The 23,962-nt window shown below is 50.5% G+C and overlaps 1 protein-coding gene across 1 annotated transcript in view; it reads left to right on the forward strand.

The window, feature by feature from the left end:
- IQCE (IQ motif containing E) overlaps window positions 1–23,049 on the forward strand; it is a 57,212-nt gene extending 34,163 nt beyond the window's left edge. Inside the window, 10 exon segments of the mRNA XM_058569403.1 lie at window positions 81–280; window positions 2,380–2,484; window positions 3,842–3,932; window positions 8,242–8,412; window positions 13,173–13,196; window positions 15,952–16,062; window positions 16,612–16,733; window positions 17,861–17,964; window positions 19,081–19,194; window positions 20,773–23,049. Coding sequence (XP_058425386.1) covers window positions 81–280; window positions 2,380–2,484; window positions 3,842–3,932; window positions 8,242–8,412; window positions 13,173–13,196; window positions 15,952–16,062; window positions 16,612–16,733; window positions 17,861–17,964; window positions 19,081–19,194; window positions 20,773–20,900 — 1,170 coding nt within the window. The 3' untranslated portion in view covers window positions 20,901–23,049.
- Window positions 23,050–23,962: the final 913 nt, after the last annotated feature.

Consider the following 23,962-nt stretch of genomic DNA (forward strand, 5'->3'; position numbering starts at 1 on the left):
GTCAGGGTCTCTTTTCTGGGTTCCATATATGGAAAGTGTAATAAGAAGTAACATCTGACAAATGCCTGTGTTGCCCCCAGAAAATGAGTTCAATGGAAAGCCCACACTCACCCACTTCAGAAGTGGTCCAGGCGAGCCCCCTGGCCGACTCCTCGTCCAGCTCCTCCGTGCACCGGCAGCCGCGATCCAACCGCCGCGAGGAGAGCGAGCGTCTTCGGGGGACCGTGAAAAGCCTGAAAGGCGAGCGGAATGCCCTGCAAACCCAGCTGCAGGAGAAAGAGTACGTGGTCCCGAGGCGTCCCCTGAGGAGGGCTTGCGTTCTGTTGTGAAATGTATTGCCATTGTGAATTGGGGGAAAATGCTCAGCTCAGAGTAGTAATTGCATATATATTTTTATATGATTCTAAAACTTCTATATTTTGGTTGTGAAATAAAGGCAGCTTGAGTGGTAAAAAGGAGACATTAATTGGCCACGATACATCATTAAAAGAGTGTGGGAGGCTGCCATTTAAATCTCTTTATATTGAATTCCAGAGAGATTTCCAAATGCTTTTTTAGCGAAGAATTTTCTTTCACTGATTTGTGTAAAATAGGCCATCAATTAGACCTTATGCAGAGTGGTTTAAAGCTTCAGTAATATGCTTATGATACCACATCTGTATACAAATAAGACATAAATGCTGTGAAGTATTCATTGTGACCCTAAGAGTTTGAAAGACAAAGCCTCAAGATTTTGCTTATCCACTGTTTGTTCTCTAGTGTCTTGATCTGTAGCCCGCATAAAATGTGCCTGTCTTCTCTCGCTGTTTACTTGTGGCTTCTCTAGTTGCAGTTCTGTCAAGGGTAAACTAAACCCATGCATTCTTGAGATGGTGTTTATCTCTCAGACTTGCTACTCAAAATGTGGCCTGGGGAGCCACCAGCCTGAGCATCACCTGGGAGCTGGTTAGAGCTACAGAACCCTAGGCCCCACCCACCTAAGTGCTGGTTAGAGCTGCAGAACCTCAGGCCCCACCCACCTGGGAGCTGGTTAGAGCTGCAGAACCTCAGGCCCCACCCACCTGGGAGCTGGTTAGAGATGCAGAGCCTCAGGCCCCGCCCACCTGGGAGCTGGTTAGAGCTGCAGAACCTCAGGCCCCACCCACCTGGGAGCTGGTTAGAGATGCAGAGCCTCAGGCCCCGCCCACCTGGGAGCTGGTTAGAGATGCAGAGCCTCAGGCCCCACCCACCTGGGAGCTGGTTAGAGATGCAGAGCCTCAGGCCCCGCCCACCTGGGAGCTGGTTAGAGATGCAGAGCCTCAGCCCAGCCCAGACTTTCTGAATCCCACTTTGCGGGTAATGAGACCCCCTGGTGATTCAGTGCACATTTGGGTCTGAGAAGGGCTCACTAGCTGACTCCTGGCCTCCTAAGTTCTGCTGCCTTGTGTTTACAGCGCAAGGCAAGTCCCTACACACTCCACCTGTTGTTCTTTCACCTCCAGTCGAAGTCTAATAGTGCGTCTATGTGAATTGATAGGTTCTTCGTAAAAATTAGTACTTTATGGAAAGTTTTAAAAATTAGGCTAATCGTTTTGAAAGGCAAATAAGGTCTGATTATCTCTCAAGCTATCAGATGGCATGGTAATAGTTTCCGTTTATTGAGCCCTTACTATGTGACAGGCGCTCTCTTCAACACTCACAGTGTTTTATCTCCTTCACATGGAGATTAACATGACTGAAAAGTTAGGTCACCACACAGTAAGCAGTGGCATCTGGCAGCCCGGGTTTGGATCCCGGGCGCGCACCAACACACCACGTGTCAGGCCGTGCTGTGGCGGCATCCCATATAAAGTGGAGGAAGATGGGCACGGATGTTAGCCCAGAGCCAGTCTTCCTCAGCAAAAAGAGGAGGATTGGCATGGATGTTAGCTCAGGGCTGATCTTCCTCACAAAAAAAATAAATAAATAAAGCTACGTTCTTAGCCATGTGTCACCTGTGGGACATGGGAAATCCCATCTGGAAGGAGTTGGGTTGGAGGTGCCTGGGTCACCCCCACCCCCACCCTCATCCCTCCAGGCCTCAGCTCAGGCACATCTCCTCTGATTTACTCACCACCGCATCCCTTGCACCGGACAATCACTGGCCCCCAGCAGGGGCTCGGTATATACCTGAGTGAAGGCCCGCCTGGGCACTGGGACTCCCGGGTCCATTCCTGGCTCTGTGTAATTACCAAGAAGTGCTTTTCTTTATCCTCTGCCCTCTACCGTCCGTGCACTGTCATAAGTGAGGACGTTGGACTGTGTTATTTTTCCGAAAGCTCTTCCTGCTCTGTGACGATCAGTGTAACTGTGATCCTTTGTTTTAATGAACGCGAAATGTCTCTGCTTCTGTGTGTTCAGTTTGGAAGTGAAGCAGCTACTTCAGACAAAGGCTGACTTGCAGAAGGAGCTGGAAAATGTGAAGGAAGGTGAGAAGGAGAGAAGAGAAAGAGAGGAGGCTTTGAGGTAAGTGAACTAAGAGTCAGAGTTTTTCAAGAGAATACGTGCAATTCCCAGCTCTTCCCACTGCCACGTGCGACCCCTCCCCCATCTGTTCTCAGCACAGCCTCCAGAGTGGTTTTTATAAAACTCCAGCCTGATTAAGTCACTCCTCTTCCTGAAGTCTTTCAGTGGTTTTCTGTTTCCTACAGAGTAAAAATCCAAACTCTAGAAGAATGTTCTTCATAATTAGGCCAGTGTTTGTCTCTTTGCCATTATGGCCAACTCCCCTGCATGCATCCTCCACGCCAGCCATGTCCACCGTCGGCAGTCTCAGAGTGTGCCGTGATTCCACACCTCTGGTCCAGATTCAACCCAGGTGTCCATTCCCTCCTCGGGGTGGTTGTCTCCCACGCTCCTTCGTAATGTCATCGTTGACGATAGCCAAAAAGTGGAAACAACCCAAATGTCCATCAGCTAATGAATAGATAAAAACACTGAAGTATAGTCATACAAAGGAATGTGGGGGAACCTCAAAAACATTATGCTCAGTGAAAGAAGCAGACAGCAAAGGCCACCCAGTATGTGATACTGAGATGTCCAGAATAGAGAAAGAAAGTAGATTAGTGGCTGCCAGGGGCTAGGGGAGGGGAATTGGGGAGTGACTGACAGATATGAGCTTCTTTTTGGGGTGATAGAAATATTCTGGTATTAGATGGTGGTGATGGTTGCACATGTTGTGGATATACTAAAAACCACTTAATCGTTTACTTTAAAATAGTGAATTTTATGTTATATGAATTTTCTGTCAATAAAAAAGTGCCCAAAATAGTAGATCAGAAATCTGAGCAGAAATATTTAGCACTCAGGATAATTAGTAAGAAACACGTTACTAAAATGAATGTTATTTTCAGGAAAAATGTGACTAGATTTTGTCAGAAGGCTAGAATTAAAGTAAATCAGAAAGGCAAGTACACAGTGAAGAATTCTTTTTACTTTGGCTTTAAAATCTGTAGCAAGGACATAAGTTGTTTCCTTCCATTTACATTGTTTATTGAAAGCCCCAAATGATACCTCCCTGCTTATCACTCATGCGCTCAGTCTATTTTCTGTTCTTACCAGGTGCCAGAGTGGCGCTAGGCCCTGGGAATCCTCCGTCCCTGCCCTCAGGGAGCTCCCAGGCCAGGCAAGGGGACAAGAGACTGCACCGTCCTGCAATGTGGTCTCTGCTGCTGTCCCTAGGTGCAGTTGGGTGGGAGCCGGGTGCCCACACTGCTCTGGGAGAGGTGTCCTGGTGGCTCTGTAGGCTGCCATCCCCGCTGTCACATACTGACGTCTCATACTGCTTGACAAGTAAGGTGTCATCTTTCCCTTCCCACTTTAGAGAGGAAGTTCAGACACTTACCAAGAAGTTTCAAGAACTGGAAGAACTTAAGAAAGAAGAGACAAGTGACCCCATGGAAAGGACTCCTGAGGTATGGTTGGGGTGTTTTCGATCTGTTCAGGCGTGGTGGGAGTCAGCCTAGACGTGAGGGTGCTGATGGTTTACATACCCGGAGCTTTTCCTGACTCCAGCATTGACAGTCCAGTTTCCTTTTATCATCACAGTTGGTTTCTATGAATTGTGTGTATTGAATCCCAGAGTTCTGGACTAATTGATTGTCAGTTAATTGACTTCGAACTAGTATTCACATCTTGGATATTTAAGCTGTTGAGTGAAGATCTTTCTAAAACTTCAAGTATGCAAAAAGTTTATCCACCAAGGGGTTGTCCATTAGAAGGTGAGAAAGAGTTTGAGAAGGCTTTGGAGGGAAGGAATGAACACTCAGCAAGGACCTCCTGTACCCAGCCCTGTGTGTTGGGAGAGTATGACGCTGACACAGGCCTGGTACGGTAGTGCTCGCTGTGGCAGGGCACATCTTCTCCTTGTGCCCTCCGCATCTGCCACTGGGCTTCACACGAGTTTAGGTGTTGAATGACAATTTGGTGAACGGCAGGTTCCCTCTGCAGGACCTGTCGGCAGGTAAGAAGTGAGTCTAGGCAGACCGTCCTCCTGTCCCTGTTCCCTTGCTCTCTCCGTTTATGTGGACGTGAAGGTGGTCTTTGTAGCCGGCAGGGGTTCCTCTGGCACCTTCTTGGAGCCAGGGGAGCGCTCTGATGCCCGTTGGCCCAGTGCTATCTGCACTTGGATTTCTAGTGGCTGGAATGCGCCTCCTCACTAGTCCTTTTTTCCTTTAATGGATTCTTCAGATGGCAGAGATAATTGATATCTGTTAACACAAAAAAACAACAGAAGTTTTAAAATCCCCTGGCTGCAGTTTGCTCCAAGAGGAGCCCATCTGTAGATGTGTCATAGATAAAACCAGCTTGGTCTGGGATGTGTCTGAAATGAGCACGTGTGAGAGGTGAGTGGAGTTTATACAGCAGCCTCTTTGCGATCCCTTTTCTATGGCCCTCTTTCTGTCGATAAAGATTGGAGTCGTACCTGGGGAATCCACCAGGATGGCGGGTCTTTACCTGCCACGTGTTTTAGCCGAGAAGTCCTGTTGCTTCAGAAAGCAACTTACAGTTTCTGCTGTTTCTTGCTGTAGCAAGTGGCATGACAGAGACTGTTCCCGGCCACCAGGAGGAGGGAGCTTACAGGCTGAAGGGTTGAGGTGTCTGCTGATGGTTGAAAGTAAAAGTGTTTTGTGTTTTTTAACTCTGGACTGGCTTCCCTCTTCCAGGACGGGCTTGTTCAGCTGGAGTCTTAATTTTAAGGCCTGTTCTTTTAGCGTGACACCACATGTCCTTCAGCTGTAGTACAAGTGGGAAAAAGAAAAGAGCTAAAAGGGAATTTGGAGAAGCTGAGGAGCACATCTCTAGTCACAAATCGAGACAAACCACAGTGCTACCGACTAGGCAAAAGGAAGGGGGTTTTCGTGGTGCGTGCTCGCTGGAGCCCCGGAGGTTGTACAGTGGCCCTGATCCCAACGTGTCCTGCTGGCCAAGTGTGAGGACTGGACAATGTGAGTCCATCTCAGTCCCCTCGGAAAACTACTTTTGTTGTTCAGTAAAGTATACTTTTTGTGTTATCCAATCAGCTACATTTCCGTGGCGGTTTTTCCGGTGTTGTGGATAATGTCCTGAGTCCTGCAGAGTCACTGTCCCAGTGTCTGCATGACAGTCACTTTTCAGGAGACCCCCTGCTTACCAGAGTGCTTGTGCTGTCTGCCCCAGGTGGACACGACACCAGGGTGGTGTTCCTGCCCCACTGACTGCATGGGCGTGTCCCGTGGCAGAGCTGTGCTGTGTGTCTGCTCTAGGGGCCACATCCCTTTCGCGGGTGTATAGTCTCCCTTCCAAGGGGGCGCTCACGTGGCACGGGAATGGCAGGGCTCACTGGCTGTGACTTGTCTACTTCAGGTGACCCCTGGGAGGCACTCGACACAAGTACAGGCATATGTTTCTGCTGATTTTTAAAGCTTTCCACTCAAAGTCATATATCCCTTAGGGAGAAAAAATATCTTCCACATCCAACAGAATTGGAAATAATGGCTTTGTGTATGGAATTCATCTGGTTCTTGAAGACTCCGCCGTCTCTTTGGCCTGCTCAGGTTTTCTGCAGACCCTCAAAATGGAAGAAAAACAAGTTTGTCCCATTGTCTTATCAGCGTGGTGAGTTGGAGACAGGGAAAAGGTCATCTTAGCACTAATTTCCACCTTGTGCATTAACTGGGCACAAATCAAATCAGGAAGATGACCTGGGTGTCGGCTCCTCGTCCCCTCCAGTCCCACACGCTGACTGTCTAGAAAGGACCCAGCATGGTGCTGCGGGGGCACCTCCTTTCTTTGAGCACCATTACCACGGGGTTTGCCGCTTTCTCTGTTAATTTCAGAAATTTGGGATTTAAATCCTCCACTGACTCAGTGCAAGGCAAAGTGGCATGTCCATAGAGACCCCTGATAAGAATTTTTTCTTCAAGGAGTTACATCCTTATCAGTTCCTCCATTTCTCCTGAGGGAGGCATTAGGAGATTTGCTTGGTGTCAAAATTATACTTAGTGTTTATTTTGGTATCTTATTATACAACCTTGAGATTTTGTGTCCCTGTAGATGACAGGAACAAATCTTGGAACCCAGGTTTCCGACTGTTCGTTCAAAGAGTGGGCCAAAGGAAGTAAGCCGTGCTCTCTGCAAGGCTCTCAGTACAGGGGCCTTCACTGCAGCCTTGCTCATGGCAGGGAAGACGTGGCTGCCATGGGGGCCATAGATAGGAGACTGATGAGTTCGTGGTGGTGCGTTGTCACTGGAACATTACAGCCACTACAGAGGGTAAAATGGATCTCTACTGACTGACTGGGAAAGATGCCCATGACCGATTGTTTGATGGAAACAAATCCCTCTTCCCCCCAGGAAGTTTATAGCGTTGATCCCCTTTTATCAGAAAAAAACTTATGTGGAAAAATGTCTGGAAGGATTACCAAAATGTGGCTGTTTCTGTGTGGTGGGATCCTGAGTGCTTTTGTACTTTTGTTTAGTATTGTCTGAATTTTTTTTAATAAGCGTGTATTAGCTTTGAGTTTTTTCCTGCTTGAAAAGCATTTCCATTTTAAAGAAAAAGAAGAATGGGATTAATTGGGAAGAGTTGGTGTTCTTCTAAATAGGGGAGTCGGCGCTTAGCATTCGGATGTGAATGATTAAGTATAGGTTTAAATGGAGTGATCTGAGTCGGTTTTTTAACAGTTGCTTCAAGGAATTTATATGTATATCAAAATTTAAAATGCTGTCAGCTATCTGCCATGAGTGGTTTGAGTCAACGTTCCTTTATCTGCTAAGTAACGGATTTTACCTCTTTGCTCCCAGTGGCACAGGCCACATGGTGACGGGTTACCTGGCTGCAGTGGGCAGGTCTGGAGATTTGTCAGGATTGGGGGAAGGAGACAAGGCCCTTCTTAGGGTAACAGGGTCGGAACGTCGAGGCTGATGCCAGGAATCTTGGCGGGAAGTAACTCTGTGAGCACCCTGATGGGATTGGTGACAGCAACTGATCCGCTCGGGGACATTGTAGCCTCGTGGGTGGGCAGGCCGCCTGGGCCAGGTGTCTTGGGCTTGTGATAGTTTCAGAGTTGAATAGGGTGTGGACTTCTAACAGTCTCATGTCTCTCCGTGAGGGCTTTTTCCAGCAACATGTGTCTCTTCTGAGCTTGCATTTCTGAGAAAAATAGTCAAATATTTTGATTTTTATTGAGAGGTACTTATAGATAATAAATTTGGTCCCTTAAGTGGTAGAAATCAGTGTTATTTTGATGGTCACAATAGCAATTCTTGCTTCTTTCTACCTTAAAAACCAAGCTAGACATCTGTCGTCTTTATCCCGGAAGTCCTGTTTTTGTGATACAGTGTTAGACTAAAAGAAGGACAACAAAAGGACCCCCGGAGAGCAGGTAATTCTTGCAATAATGTACAGATGTCATGAGCTTAGGAAGGGTGTGACAGTCACTCGAGCAAGCTGCCTCTTGGACTGTGCAGCCGATGTCCCCTCTCCTTCCGGGACAGTGCTGCCCAGACAGTCTAGGGCGGTTCCTGAAGATTGGGGGTCGTTCTGTGGACCAGCGTGTATGTGGTTTCTCCAGAGCTTTCTGTCGTGTGACATACTGAACCATGTGGGTGCAGATTGACCCTCTAAATGAAAAGGCTAGTCTGATAAGCATAGCCCGAATCACGAGTAATATCCTGCCGCCTTACCTGATACCATCTTCCCTGGCCGACTCAGTCGTCCTTTACGCCTCAAATTTCCTGCAGACCCGAGAAGAGCCCCGACCTTGCCATGCCACCAGCAGTCCCTCTCAGCAGGACTCTGAGCCCGATGCAAGTGAGGAGGGCTCCTCCCGGCCCCCCTCCACCGGATCTGAGGGGAGAAGAGATGCAGCCGCCAGGATCCTGCAGACCCGGTGGAAGGTGTGCAGACACCAGGTGAGGGGCCTGAGAAGACCCTGCTGCTGGTCGGCACCACCGAGGGGCACAGACGCAGTCGTTGTTCCAACTGCAGAAGCCACTTTGTGGTTCATATACTCATCTGGCAGGCAGTTATTCAGTCCCTCTGATGTGCAGGCTCCGTGCTAGATGCAGCTGACATGTAGGAAAATGTAGGCCCCAATAGACACAGCTGAAAATCACGTAATGTGGGGATAAGGGGGAGAGAGAAATACCCTCTCTGGGAACCACAGCGGAGGGAAGGCTGGGTCCTGCTGGGAAGGAAAGGGAAGGTTCACCTTTCAGCTCGCCCTTGAAGGAGGAGCAGGTTCCAGTGTCAGATGGAGGAAGGCAGTGGTTTTTCCAGAAGCCTTTGTTAGCTCACTGATCCATTGCACACAGCAGCGGGGTGCTGGGTCCCAGGGAGACTGACGGGGTGCAGCCCTGACTGTACCCTCAGAACACTCACCTGTCCGCCCTGAGCATGGGGTCGAGCTTAGGAGTCTTCCGTGAGGCGGAGTGAATAGCTTGAAACCACTGTGCAAATTCATGCCCCCAGAGCAGCCCCTTTTCTGGGGCTCCCCGGGAGGAAGCAGCTTGGGGTGCAGTCTATTTTATTAGAATTTGAAAAACCTGCCTTGATGGACTGCTCCTCAGAGGACACCAACTGTAGGTAATGGGACAGGAAGGCTGCCCCCTGAGGTGGGCATGCCTGTCTCACACCCAGGGGGACAGAGGAGCTGTGACTGTGCCAGGTTCCTTGTGCTTGAGGTGAAGTGCGGTGACGGATGAGGAGCTTGGGACGTGAAGTGGGGTGACAGATGAGGAGCCCCGGGGGTGAAGTGGGGTGACAGATGAGGAGCCCGGGGGGCGAAGTGGGGTGGCAGATGAGGAGCCCAGGGGTTGAAGTGGGGTGATGGATGAGGAGCCCGGGGAGTGAAGTGAGGTAAGGAGCTGGGGGACTGGGTGAAGTGGGGTGACAGGCCAGGAGCCAGGGGACGTTCCCAATGTTCTCTCGTGAAGGGAGGAATGGGGTTCCTTTCTTAAGCTCCTGGGGTGGCTCACTGAAATTCAGTCCTTAAAGGACAGTGGTTTCCTTAGAGGAGCTAAATGCTCTACTAGAGCTCCCAGATTTAGGGCCAGCCCCGGTGGCCTAACAGTTAAGTTCAGGGCACTCCGCCTCGGCGGCCTGGGTTTGGTTCCCGGGTGCAGATCTACACCACTCTGTTAGCAACCATGCTGTGCTGTCAGCCCACATATTAAAAAAAAAAAATAGAGGAAGATGGGTATAGATGTTAGCTCAGGGCGAATCTTCCTCAGCAGAAAAAAAAAGAGCTGCCAGTTTTATAAAACACAGCACAGCCCTTTTTTCCCCAGCTGAACAAACAAACAAAAACTGTGGTATTCTCTGCTTGCCTGAGTGTTATAAGATCTTAGCTCCAAAGGTTGCCAGTGGAATTTCTTTATCATTGCTTCTTCCCAACTTTTATTATGAAAACTTACAAAACTTTTAGAAAAGTTGGAAGAATTTAGTCTATTCAACAATACACTATACTAATTCTTGCCTACCACCTTGATTCAACAATAGTTAACATTTAGCCGTATTTCTTTTCTATACGTATAATTTTTTCCAGAACCATTTGAAAGTAAGTTTTAGACATTATGGAACTTCAATGCATATCTTCTAAGAATAAGGGTATTCTCCTACTTAACCTCAGTACCATTATCACACCTAGAAGTTTAACAATAATTTCATAATATCATCTAATATCCCCTTCATATTCAGATTCCTCCAAATGTCCCAAGATGCCATTTACAGCTGTGTTTTTCAAGCTAGGATCCATCCAAGGTTGGATTTTGATTCAAATCCAATCAAAGCATCGTATTTGGTTGTTTAAGTCTTCTTAGTATGGTTTACTTCAGTCCCCCACGTTTTTTTCTTTCAAAAGACATCTTTTGAAGAGTGCAGGCCAGTGTTTTACAGAATGTCTCACATCCTGGATCTGTCTGATTGTTTCCTCGTGGTGTCCTTTAACTTGTTCCTCTGTCCCCTTTATTTCCTGTAAGTGGGAAGTTAGGGCTACAGCCTTAATTAGATTCAGGTTCAACGTTTTTGGCATGAATATCTCATAGGTAATGCCGTGTGTGTCACCTCACTCACTTCAAGATGCAAGGAAGACCAGGTAGTCCTCCATTTGTGTTTCTGATTTTGGTCACTGGTTAATTTTGTGACTGCTGGCTTTTGCCATTGTAAAGAAACATTTTCCCTTGATAATTAACCAGTCATCTCCAGAGTGAGAGTTTGGCCCTCTGTGAATGTCTGGTCCCCACCACTTATCACCTAATGGCGTTAGCATCCTTTACTCATCTTACCCCAGTTGGTCATTCCAGATGATTGTGGAAGGGTGAATTTTTTCAAATTCCATCCCTCTACTTAATAGCTGGCACTCTTCTTTATCAGCTGGTCAGCTGGACATAAGCTCCAGGTCCTCCTAAAAAGGCAGGTTAAATGCTTAGTTATTTTCTTTCCAGTACTAGGTGAACACTATTTCAGAGTAAGGAATTTTTCTGGTAGTCACTCCAGTGGAGACAAGCGAGTTTCTCTCTCAGGGGTAGGAGTGTTACTGTGGACTTAAAATTTTTTTTTTTTTGTGAGGAAGATCAGCCCTGAGCTAACATCCATGCTAATCCTCCTCTTTTTTTGCTGAGGAAGACCAGCTCTGAGCTAACATCTATTGCCAATCCTCCTCCTTCCCCCCGCCCCCAAAGCCCCAGTAAATAGTAGTATGTCATAGTTGCACATCCTTCTAGTTGCTGTATGTGGGACGCGGCCTCAGCGTGGCCGGAGAAGTGGTGCGTCGGTGCGCGCCTGGGATCCGAACCCCGGGCCGCCAGCAGCGGAGCGCACGCACTTAACCCCTAAGCCACGGGGCCGGCCCCTAAAATTTTTTACTTATTCAATATTTTAAAATTAAGTACTGTCATTATTCTTTTTAATGTTCAGCTTGTCCCGAATTTGGCCAGTGGGAGCCCTTGGGTGTGGCTCCTGTGCCTTCCGCCTTGTTGGCGCCTTGATGTTCTGGCACAAGGTGTCCCCTCCCCTGTGCTGTCCTCACGCCAGTGCTGGAACTCACCATCGTGAGCCAGTGGTTTCTTGAGAAGCAGCTTATCTTTTTATACACTTCTTTCTCCTCTCCCCTTTCTTCTGATCAGTCCTTTGCTTAGTTACAAAGATAATACGTGAAACAGGTGCTGTGAGAGCCCTGTGCTAGCCCAATCTCCCCATCCAGTCGTCAGGGCCTTTCCCCCACTGGCTTCTGCTGCTCTCTCCCCTTCAGGAGCTGTAGCATGCTGGCTTCTTGGCTCTTGTGAATTGAGTCCCTTCTAAGTTCGTTTCTGGATTCTGCTTTCAAAGAACTCAAAAAAATCAAATACATAGACCTCTAGGAAGATATCTGAGAATAAAGCATTTGAAAGGGCACTTGATTAGAAATCAGGATCCTTGGGCTTGAGTCTGGGGTCTGTTGGTTTCCTCCGTCTGCTCCTCTCGGATTCACAGCGGGGGTCAAGGAGGATGCCTGGAACCACGGGGAGGAAGACTGAACTCTCCTGGAGTTCCCTCTATCTGTTACAGTCATTCCACAGCACAGCTGAAGCTTGACCTGAGCTGCAGGCTGCCCTTGACACTAGCCCTTCAGTGAGCTGATGCCCAGCACGCAGTGATTCCGAAAGTCGATTCTCTGAGTGACACGCTCCATCTTCTCCATCTTTCTCAGGTCACCACACATCTCCACTCTCAGCTTGGCTCTTCAGGTTCTGTAGTTGGACTTGCCATTCCCCAGCCCACGCCAAGTCCTGGCCCGTCTTGTCCTCGTCTGCTGTCTCAGACTGTCTTTGCCACAGCCTTTATCATTACTTTCATTAAACCTATATTTCTTTTGCTTCTTTTTTATATCCTGCTGGTCCTTGTACTCGGTTTTTCCTTAATCTGTCAAGGGACAAGTCCTTTTCCTCTGACAGCTTTGGGCCTTGCTCTCTGATTACTACTGGAAATCAGCTGGCTGATGTACATGCCGTCTAGTGGTGGTCATTAGCCACTCAGTGCATGTGTATATTCTTGGAGTTTGCACATTGGAGGGACCTGGGCTTCACTTACATCTAAAGAAATACAGATTCTTGGGGCGCATCTGCAATGATTCTGATTCATCATATCTTGGGTGCAGCTGACTCAAGTCCCCTGGTGATTTTGATGACTGGTCAGATTTGGGAGCCAGTGACCCAGACCTCTGAACGGGGTCCCCTTTGTAACATCGCCAGCAGGCCGTGTCCAGCCATTCTGTGATCATCCATAGAGGCACCTGTGTCAGGACAGCTCTAGCTGGGAGAAGGGGCTTTCTCTTCAGAGTTGGTCCTCGTGAGTCACTTCTTTGCAGCACAGCTGGCCAAGAGCCGCCGCCAACTCCAACATGCCCTCATCTCTAACCGTGCTTTGCCCTGGGAACGTTTGCCGTCCTAATTATGGCTGCTTGCCTCCTTATATTGCAGATGTGTCTGGCTCCCTCGCCTTGGCCAGGACTGGAGGACTCAGCGCCTCCTGGGGTGTGGCAGTGGGGAGGGTGCTCTCAGTGAGGGGAGTGTCCTGGTACCCCGACTCTGCTTTTCTATCCTGTTGACTGTGGCAGGGGTGGGATTAACAAATGAATGCCGTATTGTGAAAAATTCATCCTCACATTAATTCATCATTTATCTCTTTATTTCAGAAAAAAAAGGCTGTTCTGGATGAGGTAAGCAAGGTTTATTTCAACAATTTCAAAATATGTATTTTTACTTTGGAGAGAAGTGACTGTGTAGATATTTCAAGAAATGTCATTAAGTACTTGTATTCATGAAATCAGACCAGACCCCAACATTAAGTTTAAAATACATAAGTGATATTAACATAAAATAAATATTTGGGTAAATTTCACACTTTCAAAATTCATTCAATCATTCATTCATTCTTTCAGCGTGCTTACTGATCATCGGTTCTGTGTCAGGCAACCAGGTGAGCTCTCGGGACACAGAGAGACATGGAGACAAGTCATCACAGTTCAGGGTGGATGGTGTGATTTGGGGCTGCAGCCCTGGCGCTGTGGGGCTGCCAGTCCAGCTCTGCTTTTGTGAAGGCCTGGAAGGTCCCTACAGGGGGTGACGTTCAAGCTGGGCCTTGAGAATGAGTAGGAACTCACTGGACCGAGAAGTGAGAGAAAGGGCATTCTAGGCAGAAAGTAGAGCCTGGGGCCTGCAAAAGAGTATGGCTTGCTTGGGAAGAATGTGGGAGCGAGACCGGAAATGGAGTCAGAGTGGACAGCAGGACGTGTTGGAAATGGCAAAGAGCTAGTGGCGTTTGGAACAGTGCAGATGGAAGCTGCTAGACTATAGCAGTAACCTCCTCGCTGATCCTCTTGCTTCTGCTCCCTCGCATGGCCTCTTCCCCACGCAGCCACCAGGTGACTTCCTCTCACACTAGGAACAAACCCAAAGTTGTTCCCCAAAGACGGGACATGCCATGCTCCCTGGCTCCCCTGCAGGTCTGCCCAATGCGAAGGCCCCTCTGCACTCCTAGAAGTGTCAAGTCTATTCCTGCCTCTGCTGAGAGGCTCTTCGTCCCGATATTTCATATCTGCCCCTCACTGTACTCAGGTCTCTGCTGGAACAGTTCGTCCTCAGAATCCCCTTCTCTGAGCACCCCTTACCACCTATCTCTCTCCAGCCCCATATCCTGCTTTATTTTCTTCATAGCATTTATTTGTTTTTTTTTTTAATAATTTTATTTATTTATTTTTTTTCCCCAAAGCTCCAGTAGATAGTTGTATGTCATAGCTGCACATCCTTCTAGTTGCTGTATGTGGGACGTGGCCTCAGCATGGCCGGAGAAGCCGTGCATCAGTGCGCGCCCGGGATCCGAACCCGGGCCGCCAGCAGCGGAGCGTGTGAACTTAACCGCTAACCCAGGGGGCCGGCCCTCTTCATAGCATTTAGCTCTACCTGGTATTTTCCTTTTCATTTTTTTAATTACTTGTCTCTTCTATCAGAATGTAAGTCCAGCAGGGGCCAGCTCTGTCTTTTTGCTGCTCCATCTCTGGTTCTTAGATTGTCCTGGCGGGTGGCAGGCATTCAGTAAATATTTAGTAAGTAAGTGAATGAACAACTTTGAGACTTCTCGGAGGACTCACAGTGTGTTTATAGACCAGCCAGCACGTGCTGTCAACCACGGTCTGCCTTCTCTCTCCCGGGACTCCCTCCCTAGTCCTTGCTTTCCTCATCTCTAAAGTCATGATGATGAAAGACCTACTGTGCAGGGCTGCTGTGAGGGTAAGTGTGACAGTGTGGGCAGTGTGTGGCACGAAGGATGCTCCGTCCCTCTCTGTCATGCTGCAGTTGGTGTAATGTCAGCAGCCATCACCCCTCCAGCTGATATAGCAGTTTTACTGTCATCTGAGCGTCATGAACCTTCTGGGTTAGTCTAATAGCCACCTGCTTTTAGTGGTGATTAAGTGCCCTTGATAACGGATCTTCACGCACCTTGGTTTGTTGTACTTGTTTCTTAACCCCTCATTCGTGACATTTCCTTCACCTTACCTTCAAGAAAAAACAAAGATATGACTGTGATTGTGGAAGCCTGTAGACTTCTAAACGCATGTCATATCAAGACTCAATGTGCTCACGTGCCCTTCTCCTAAAGTTACAAGAGCTGTGGTATTTGTAACCCGGGCCAGAGGCAGGATCGTTCAAATAGAAGTGCTACCCCTCAAATCCAGAACATTGATTTCAGAACTTATAGAGCATCCATGCATATTCCTTAGGAAAGTCATTTAAGATTAAGGTCAAAGGATAAATAATTCCTCTTCAATGGTTTGAGATCATGCTCTCCCCTACTTGATTTTTAGAAGATGTATATGGAAAGTGTATGAAATGGAATAAAGTATCCCAACATTAATTCACACAACTGTGTGTAAATTATGGACTAATATTAGCAGCTAAACTTAATAGCACTTAACAGACGATTCGTTTATATTCCCACACAGTTTACTGTGGGATCGAGCATCTGTGCCTTTTTCTTCCGAGAGGATTGGTTTATTTCTTGCTGTAGGAGATTCTGAGCGAGTGAGAGAGAGAGAGGTTCTTTTAGATACTCGTGATTATGCAGTTGTATGGGTAGTTATTGTCTCTACTGTTAGAGCTCTAGAGAGTCTTAAAATGAATGTCTGGTCATTCTCAGAGGAGGGGGCTGATATAGAAAGCTTGTGTCTTTATTAGATTTTTAAGCTTATGTCCTCATTGCAAGATGGACATGCTACCTGAGGTCCCAGCACCTCAAAGCAATGTGGCCCCTGAAGCTACATCCGTCTGGAGCTGCACAGAAGCACCACTGCTTGGTCTGAAGGTGCACGTGGTTGACAGCACGTGCTGGCTGGTCCCTCTGGAATCTCCCTTCATCTGTACCTGCCATGGTCCAGGAAATTAACACCCGTTTTTCTCTCTCTCTTCCCCTACTAGGCGGCTGTTGTGCTTCAGGCAGCATTCAGGGGACATCTAGCGCGGGCAAAGCTCTTGTCAAGCAAACCACGTGGTTCTGAATCTCCCAGCGTGCCAAGCCTTCCCAGCCAGGTAACCCTCAAGGGAGCGGGGCACAGACCCAAAGCTCTAACAGTTCCCTCTCCATTTCTTCTTCCCGTACTTCATCAGCCGAGAAGAGCGCGGGGCATCTTTCAGTCTCGTGTACACTTTTCCCTGTGGCCCCTTCCTCTCCAGCCCGTGGCACCTTCAGACCAAGCCGTGGTGCTTCTGTGCAGCTCCAGACGGATGTAGCTTCAGGGGCCACATTGCTTTGAGGTGCTGGGACCTCAGGTAGCATGTCCATCTTGCAATGAGGACATAAGCTTAAAAATCTAATAAAGACACAAGCTTTCTATATCAGCCCCCTCCTCTGAGAATGACCAGACATTCATTTTAAGAATCTCTAGAGTCTAAGAATTAAGAGTCTTCAATTAGGAAATGGCTGACTAAATAGTTAGTAATGATCTGAGCTACATGAAAGGGAATTGTGCTCTTCCCTGGCTCTCTGATGTCCAGGTGTGGCCCTTGCCTGGAAGGTGGGCAGAGGTTCTCAAAAGGTTCTGTACCTCGGTTCTCTTCCTCGCTGTCATTATGCCGCAGAACTCTCCATTACCCTGTGTTCTGAGCCCCATCGTCCAGGCCGAGGGCGACCCAGGGCAAGAGGAGGCCATTACTGTCATCCAGTCTGTTTTCCGGGCACACCTGGCACGGGCCAGGCTCAGGTAAGTCCGACTGGCAGGCCCACCCCTGCTCTGTATCACAGGAAATGCTGGACACACACTGCAGGAGGCTGCCCATCCAGAACGTCAGCCCATAGCGCCCAGCTGATGGCTGTGGGAGCCAGGACCTTGGCGTGTTCCAGAGCGAAAGTTACTCCTCTGAAAAACTGTGTGGGTAGAGTGGGCCACGAGTTCTGGTCCTCAGGAACAGGGCTGTCTAGAACTGTTTCCTCTTCCTGGGAGAAAACAAACGGGGTTGGACACTGTGAGGTCCTGGAAACCGTCAGTTTATAGACAGCTGCTGGCTTGTCCTTATGCGGTACTCCTTTTTAAAGAAAAATGTGACGTGACCCCAGTGTTCAGGAAGATGTGGCTGTTGTCAGAAGCCTTCCTGCAGCAATACACACTCACTCTAAATAGCGCCGTTCCTACTAGATCGGCTGGGGTGTTGGTCAGGGCTCTCCATTTAAGTCAAATTGGGCAGAGAGGAATTGACAGTGAGACTCAGAGGATGCCCCTAGGGCCTGGGGCAGCTTGGGGCCGGGAGTGGACCGGAGCCAGGGCCTGCTGCTCTCGGAAGCTCAGGCTTCCCTTCTCTGTCTCCCCACTTGCTTTGCTCTGCACGCCAGGCTCATTCTGCTCTCTCACCACAAACTGCTCTGTTTCTCAGTCTACATGGCAGAAAAGAGCAGCCGCCCATTGCTTTTAAGTCTTCAATTTCTCTCTGCAAAACGAGAGCCAAACCGAGTCAGAATCTCGGGGTCCTGATTCCGTATGACCTGGGATGGGCCCGGTGCTCAGCATAGGTCGAGGGTCCACCCCTGGTGCAGTCAGCCCAGCCAGAAAGTGGAGAGCTGCACGGCTTGTGACCACCAGGCATGGGGCCCCGAGAGACAGTGGGGAGAGGAAGGCCGCTGAGGCCGTGTGCCCCGCAGAGACTGGCAGAACACACACCTGAGGCCCCTTCTCTATCAGCCTGTCTCAGGACCTGGGCTCGCCTGGTGCGGGCTGGCCATGCTGGTTGCTTCTATCTGAGCAGCTGCCTCTAACACACAGTGAGCCAGCTATAGGCCTCAGACATGTCTGCATTCTTGAAAGTCAGAATCAGCTGGTCTCTCTCTTTCTTCCAGTGCTACCAGTCAAAGAGCTCCCACTGCAGCGTTGACTAAGAGGAGATCTGCTTTGGCTGCACACCGTGAACCTTCCTCTCCACCCTGCTCTGCAGCTTCTCTGGGTAATTTCACTGCATTTCAAATTTTGAGGCAAGGGGCAGCTGGTTCTCTGAGGTTTAAGCCAAAAGAGCTGCCATCGCCCCGGAAGCATAGGATATGTGAGCACGTGTAAGGGGGGCTTGTGCCACCTGTGGCCACCTGTAAACTAAGTAATGCCTTCAGCCGGGAGGCACTTCGACCAAGCCTCCCTGTCACAGCTTCCCTCGCCCCTTGGGTTGTAGGGGAGAGAGACAAGTCCCAAGGGGCTCCCTGCAGCTCGACAGGCTGGGGACACTTCCAGTGTCAGTGACATCAGGGTATTTCCACAGTTACCTGCAGGCCACACAGTTGGAGCTTCATGGCTTCTGTGTCTGATTTTTATTCTCAGCTCTAACTGGAGCTAGGTGGTTTCCCTCCCTTGGGCCAGTATTTCTCCTGTTTGTTGGTTTTAAGTAAAACTTGGCTTGTATTTCCTTTTCTGCTTCATTAAGGTCCAAAAGCAGTCAGTGGAGAAATCCTTGGAACTGGCAGGGGTGCCACACCCCAGTTGTGAGGCCTGGTCCCTGCTCTGCCTGACTCCTGACATGGGGTCCCGGGCAGGGCCCAGCCGTCTCTGGGCCTCCTCATGTGGAGGAGATGGAGAATTGGGCGAGACAGCTTGAAGGTTTCTTTCAGTCCCCAAATCTGTGATTCTATGACTGTACTTCAGATCCTCTGTACCTTCTACTGTAGGAACTGCAGGAAGTAAGGAACTTTTATGTGCAGATGCTTATTCTGACTATTACTGTCATGCTGAAGATGAGCCAGAGGGTAGTGTTCTGAGATTTGAGACTGTCACTGGACTAAGAAGTGTAGTCTTGAGGTGATATTTATGAACGTGGCACGCAGGGTGCACTCAGCTCGTGTGGGAGTGTTTCCAGTGAAGGACTATTCTGTACTGAGTTCTTAGGTCGAAAAGATGGAATCAGAGAGAGTGCAGGTAGGAATGTGCTTCATATCAAGGAAGAATTACAAAAGGAAGCAGTTTTTCTGAATCAGAACACATTAGGGTAGAAAGACGGGTGGATGTGACAAGTCCTGCCCATATCTGATGCCATCTCTCTGCAGATTGGGTGCTTCTAGTGTGCGTGTCATTGCAGGTCAGGAAGATAGTGAAGCGAGCAGTGGGGAGACCGTGGAGGGACCAGCTACTGAGGATGAAGCACTGAGACTGTGGGGGCCAGAAGAGCCAGCAGCCCTGCAGCCCTGCTCTGGTGAGTGTGGGAGGCCATGCCCGGGCCACAGCGAGGAGGCACGATGCAGGAAGAAGGAGAGGCACGACTCTGCTCTCATCAGGCCCACTGGCTGAGTCCCTCGGCCTGGTGACCCCTGCCCGTCCAGGGCCTGGCCTGCTGAGGGCTGTCTCCCAGAGCGTCTCCTGCACGAGCTAAGGATTTTACACCATGTCCAACCTGGAAGTCACCACGTTCGCAATCACGTTTTATCCATGTCAGTCATTTTTTCTGGCTGTGTTGGAGCTGGCAAACCTTGAACTTTGATTCTCTCCAAAACCTCCATTTGTAAAGCTCAGCGAACAAAGATGACCAGCACTGGGATTTTAAGGAAAGATGTGCAGATGTGCAAAGCCTGGAAAGCCAGAGGGGCCGCCCTGGAACCTTCGGGCTCCCCAAAGGCTTCAAATGGTTCTCCAAAAACCCCTCTCCTGCTGATTTCACCAAGCCCTGTGTTTGGTGACCTTTAGATTCTTTGCTCAGGGCTGCAGTGTTTGTTTCAGCTGCCCTCCTTCTCCTGTTAATGTGTGTGACTTCAGAGCAGCCGCTTCGTCCTCCTTTAAAGAGCGTTATCACAGGACACAGGCTGGCCTTCAGCTTGTATTTACCCAAGGAAGCGGGTCTGTGTGAAAGGTGTAAATCAAACCCTTGTTTGATCTGATTGTGAAAGTGTTTTTAAAGAAAGAAAAAACTCAAGATAACCTTGAAAACTGATGTTTTTAATTTCTTAAGTTTCCACTCTAATATTAATTTTCTTGAAAGTTACAGAAAAAAAGCTGACGCAGTTACGGTGTCTTCAGTGTAGCTGAGTCGTAATTCCTTCCCTTTTGTCTCAAATCGCTGATTGGTTACTTTTTTACTTTTATCCTTTTGAAGCAATATAAGTAAGGCCTTTTTCTGGAGCTGGGGAGCAGGGGCTGCTGGGGTGGGTGGTGGGAACCTGCCGCTCCGTCCAAGGTGGCCATTGAGGGTGTGGGTGGTCTGTAGGTGGCGCCCGTTCTAGTGTGGATGACGGGATTTGAGAAACGTAGATGTGTGTGAAGAAAGGAGGGTAAACGGGGCAGTGTCACTGGGTACTGCCCTGTCCTGTGCTGCCTCCCCCACCCGGGGCGGGCCTGCAGTCCCAAAGCCGGCGTGTTCTCACGAGGAAGCCGGCCCTTGCGCACGCAGGTGGCCGCCAGCCTCATCTGCACACCCGCCCGGCCCCAAACTCACACCCGCCCGGCCCCAGACTCCTGGGACACCGCTGTGAGGGTGACTCAGGGAATTCCTACCTCGGACTTGAGCTGCCTCGGTGCTGGCAAATCTTCACCTTTTGCAGGTGTTATGCTTTTTGGAAATGGCCAAAATGCTCCAAGCTGAGCTGGGAGACTGAGGTGGGTGTACCTAGGAAATACTGAGAGTGGCTTTGTGGCATGGGTGATTCTGGAGGTCTGTCCCGTCCCTCACTCCTTTTGAGTGTGACCTTGGGCTTGCCTGCTGGGGAAGAGGTGATGTGTGAGAAGCGGGCCCCAGCCCTGAGCAGGAGTGACCGACCTCCCTCTCTCTGGTTCCTTTCAGCCGAGTCCTCTCTCTCGGGGCTGCAGCCCACAGAGCCTCCACCGTTGGATGACGTCAACTCTGACGACTCCGACGAGATTGTCGTCGCTCCATCTCTGCCGACGAGGAAAAGCGCCCCCCCACCCTAGGCCCCTGATCTGCCCTCACTTGGTGGTGATGCTCTGCCCGAGGGAGGTTCGGGTGAAGAGGATATACTAACTAAAATGGAAAGTAATTTATCCTGTTAGGAAAAGAGCAGTACCTACTCAGCACCTCAACGTCTTCACCAGTTTTCTCTTTGGTTTTCTGAGTTTGTTTGTTTCAGGAATCCTGAATGCCTTTATTTTATCTTTGGGAAGGGCCAGTGGTCACATCGTTCCCTCTTCTCTGCTGCATTTCACGCGGTGGTTTTCAGTGCCAGAGAGACACAGCTGCCGGGCATTGAGGGGCCGCCCGGGAGCCCTGCAGAGACACGTTCTCTTATAGCAACTTATGGGCCTGCCTTCGGCCCTGGCCTGGGGCGAGCTGCGTATCAGGGGCCAGCACTGACATCACCACCTCCCTCCAAGTCCTTGTCGACAGCTTCTCCAACCAGGATTTGCTCTAATCTCAGCCCAGTAGGTCAAGCTAGAACGCCATGCTGTACCTTTTGGAAGAGTGTGAGATGAGACAGGCCTGCAATGGAGCAGGCCATCTCCCTCATCCCCATGACAAGTGCAGCCGTTTCAAAAGCTAATGAGTCGCTGAAGACATCAGGGTCCCAAAATGAGTTGGTGTTCCTCAGGCTCCTCCCTCCTGCCCCTCACCACACAGACCTTTCCTCTGTCATCTTCTCTACCCCCCAGGTGCTGTCCCCAAGAGCTGCCATTCCTGGGAAGGAGTCTGGTGGAAGTTTGTCACTGGGTGGATTAAGTGTTAAAAAAAATACCGAATTATATAGTCACAGAAGCGGCACCAAGTTTGCTTTCGGAAAGTGCAGCAGGGCAGGCTGTTCCCCCAGCCCAGCTGGGGGTCCCTCCAGGGCAGGAGAGGGAGGAGAGCAGAGAGAACAGGGTCTCAGGGCAGTCCCCAACCCATCTGTGTGCAGGCCCCTCTGCAGGCCACAGCTCCACAGGACGTGGGGCCCAGCAGAGCCCGTGGCCCCATTTGTTTGGCATAGAGTCCCTTTCAGAGGCTCAGTCCTAGAGCTTTGTTTGTTGTGGGATCAGCCATTGCTGGTGGGTAACAACGAGCCTTGGGCTAGGGTGGAATTTCAAGGGCTCCTAGACCCCGTGGACCCCAGGTCAGGCGTCTGACTCTCCTCCACGCACCCTGTCAAGACAGACAGTGCGTCTCAGGAGAGAGCTGGCGTTAGAGAGCGCTTTCTTAGCCTGAGCTGAGGGTTTACCCCTAGAATCTAGGGATTAGACTGTCCCCACCCAGCCCAACAGAACACCCAAAAACCCCTGCAGTGTGCTGGCCCTGCTGATGTCGAACTGCAGGGAGATTCCACTAAGACTTGTTTGTCTTCAGGAAGCCCGGGCCCTCCTCACAGTGGTCAGACTTCTGGCTGCAGCACCGGCGAGGCGTGTGGCAGGGAGAGGCTCTGTAGTGGCCACCCGTTGGAGGGTAAGGGGTCTCCCCAGCCCAGCCTCGTCCACCAGAGTCACTGGGACCCGCCTGCCCCTTCCTCCACTTGGGCTCTGTTCATACAGGGGCCCTGGCTTGTTGAGTTTCTTTTTTACTTGGTCTGTGGGCTGCCAGATCAGTTTTCTTTTTTGTCTTCTCCACTGGACTGATTGTAACTTGACTGGACCTGTTGCTGACCCCCGCCTTGTTGCATCCACTGGGTCAGCTCCCTGGTGACCAGACCCATCCTTCCCTGGGTGCCGGGCTCAGAGCTGGAGGTCTGCAGGTGCCCGTCTACCCGTGAAGCCCCAGAGGGTGCAGGAGGCCACGCCCGCAGGCCTGCGCTTTCCCAGGGGTGCCCCTCCCGCCCCCCATTCAGAACACGGCCTTTCTGCACTACTCTTCCCTCAGAGGAGCAGGAGCCCAGGAGCTCAGCGTCACAGTGCGGAGGGCGGACAGACCACCACCAGGACGCCCCTGCCTGGCTGGAGGAGGCTCTGTGTGCTGTCCACCAGGCCTGTGCACCCTGACCTGTAGGGGCCTGGCCAGCAACAGAGCTGAGAAGGGCAAGATCAGCCCGTGGACTTGACTTTCCCAAGAAAATGCCCTGAGAATTGTAAATATGTACATTTGTCTGCCTGTGCTCCTTGGGTTGTTGGCCTATTAAAAGCAAACAGTCTTAAGCTACCTCAGTAAACAAGCCCTGGCTTCAGCTGATGTCCGGTGTGCAGCACCCCGCGCTGTGGCTCCGTGACTCCTGGGACACGGCAGATTTGTTCCCTGGAGAAGGCCGGGCGGCCAGGCGTGCATGCAGGGCCCAGCACTCTGGACTGGGGTTCTAGGGCCTCAGGAGCAGTGCAGGGGGGCCTGGGGCCTGGGGCCTGGAGGGCCCGCCTGTCTGTGTGGTGCCACCTTGCCAGACTGGTCACCCTGGTGTGCGTCCCCACACAGAGTCAGGCCGTGGGGAGTAAGGGCGGGGCCAGGTGGAGGCAGGTGGGCCAGTGGGTCGGGGTGGTGGGCGATGGGTGGGGTCAGGTATGGGTGGGGCATCGAGAGGTAGCAAGACTGATGTCCCTGGGGAGCTGGGAAGGGAAAAGTGATCCAGGAGAAAGGGACCGTGACCTCAGGCGTCAGGTGCCTCAAAGGCACAGGTCGCGACCCTCACTGCAGCACTTGCACACACTTGGAACTTCACAGTAGCAGAACGACTTGCTCTTAGAGGCTGTGTGGGTAGTCCAGCTCCCAAAGAGCACACCCTGTCTCCATCCCAAATACCCTTGAACTAGCAGCAACAGAGTCGTGAAATGTCCCGGCCACGCTGGGCTGAGCTGTGGCTCGGCAGCACGCCTGTTGACCTGGTGCTGCTGGAGTGGCCTCTGTGAGGCAGAGCTTGTGAGCTGCAGGTGCTCTGGACCAGGCGGATGGTCTGGGCTGCTGCCGCCCACTGCCCCTCCAGAGGAGGTGCTGTCCAGCAGGCTCCGGGGCCCCCCCCGGGGCGCAAGGGAGGCTGACCTGGCCTGGCCATCAGGCCTCCATGGGATACTGTTCCTGCCACCCAGGACGGGGGAGAGAGACCCCAGGCTTGGGAGCCAGGGGCAGACCG

This window comes from Diceros bicornis, chromosome 26 (assembly GCF_020826845.1).
Source record: "Diceros bicornis minor isolate mBicDic1 chromosome 26, mDicBic1.mat.cur, whole genome shotgun sequence".
In the NCBI taxonomy this organism is placed as follows: Eukaryota; Metazoa; Chordata; class Mammalia; order Perissodactyla; family Rhinocerotidae; genus Diceros; species Diceros bicornis.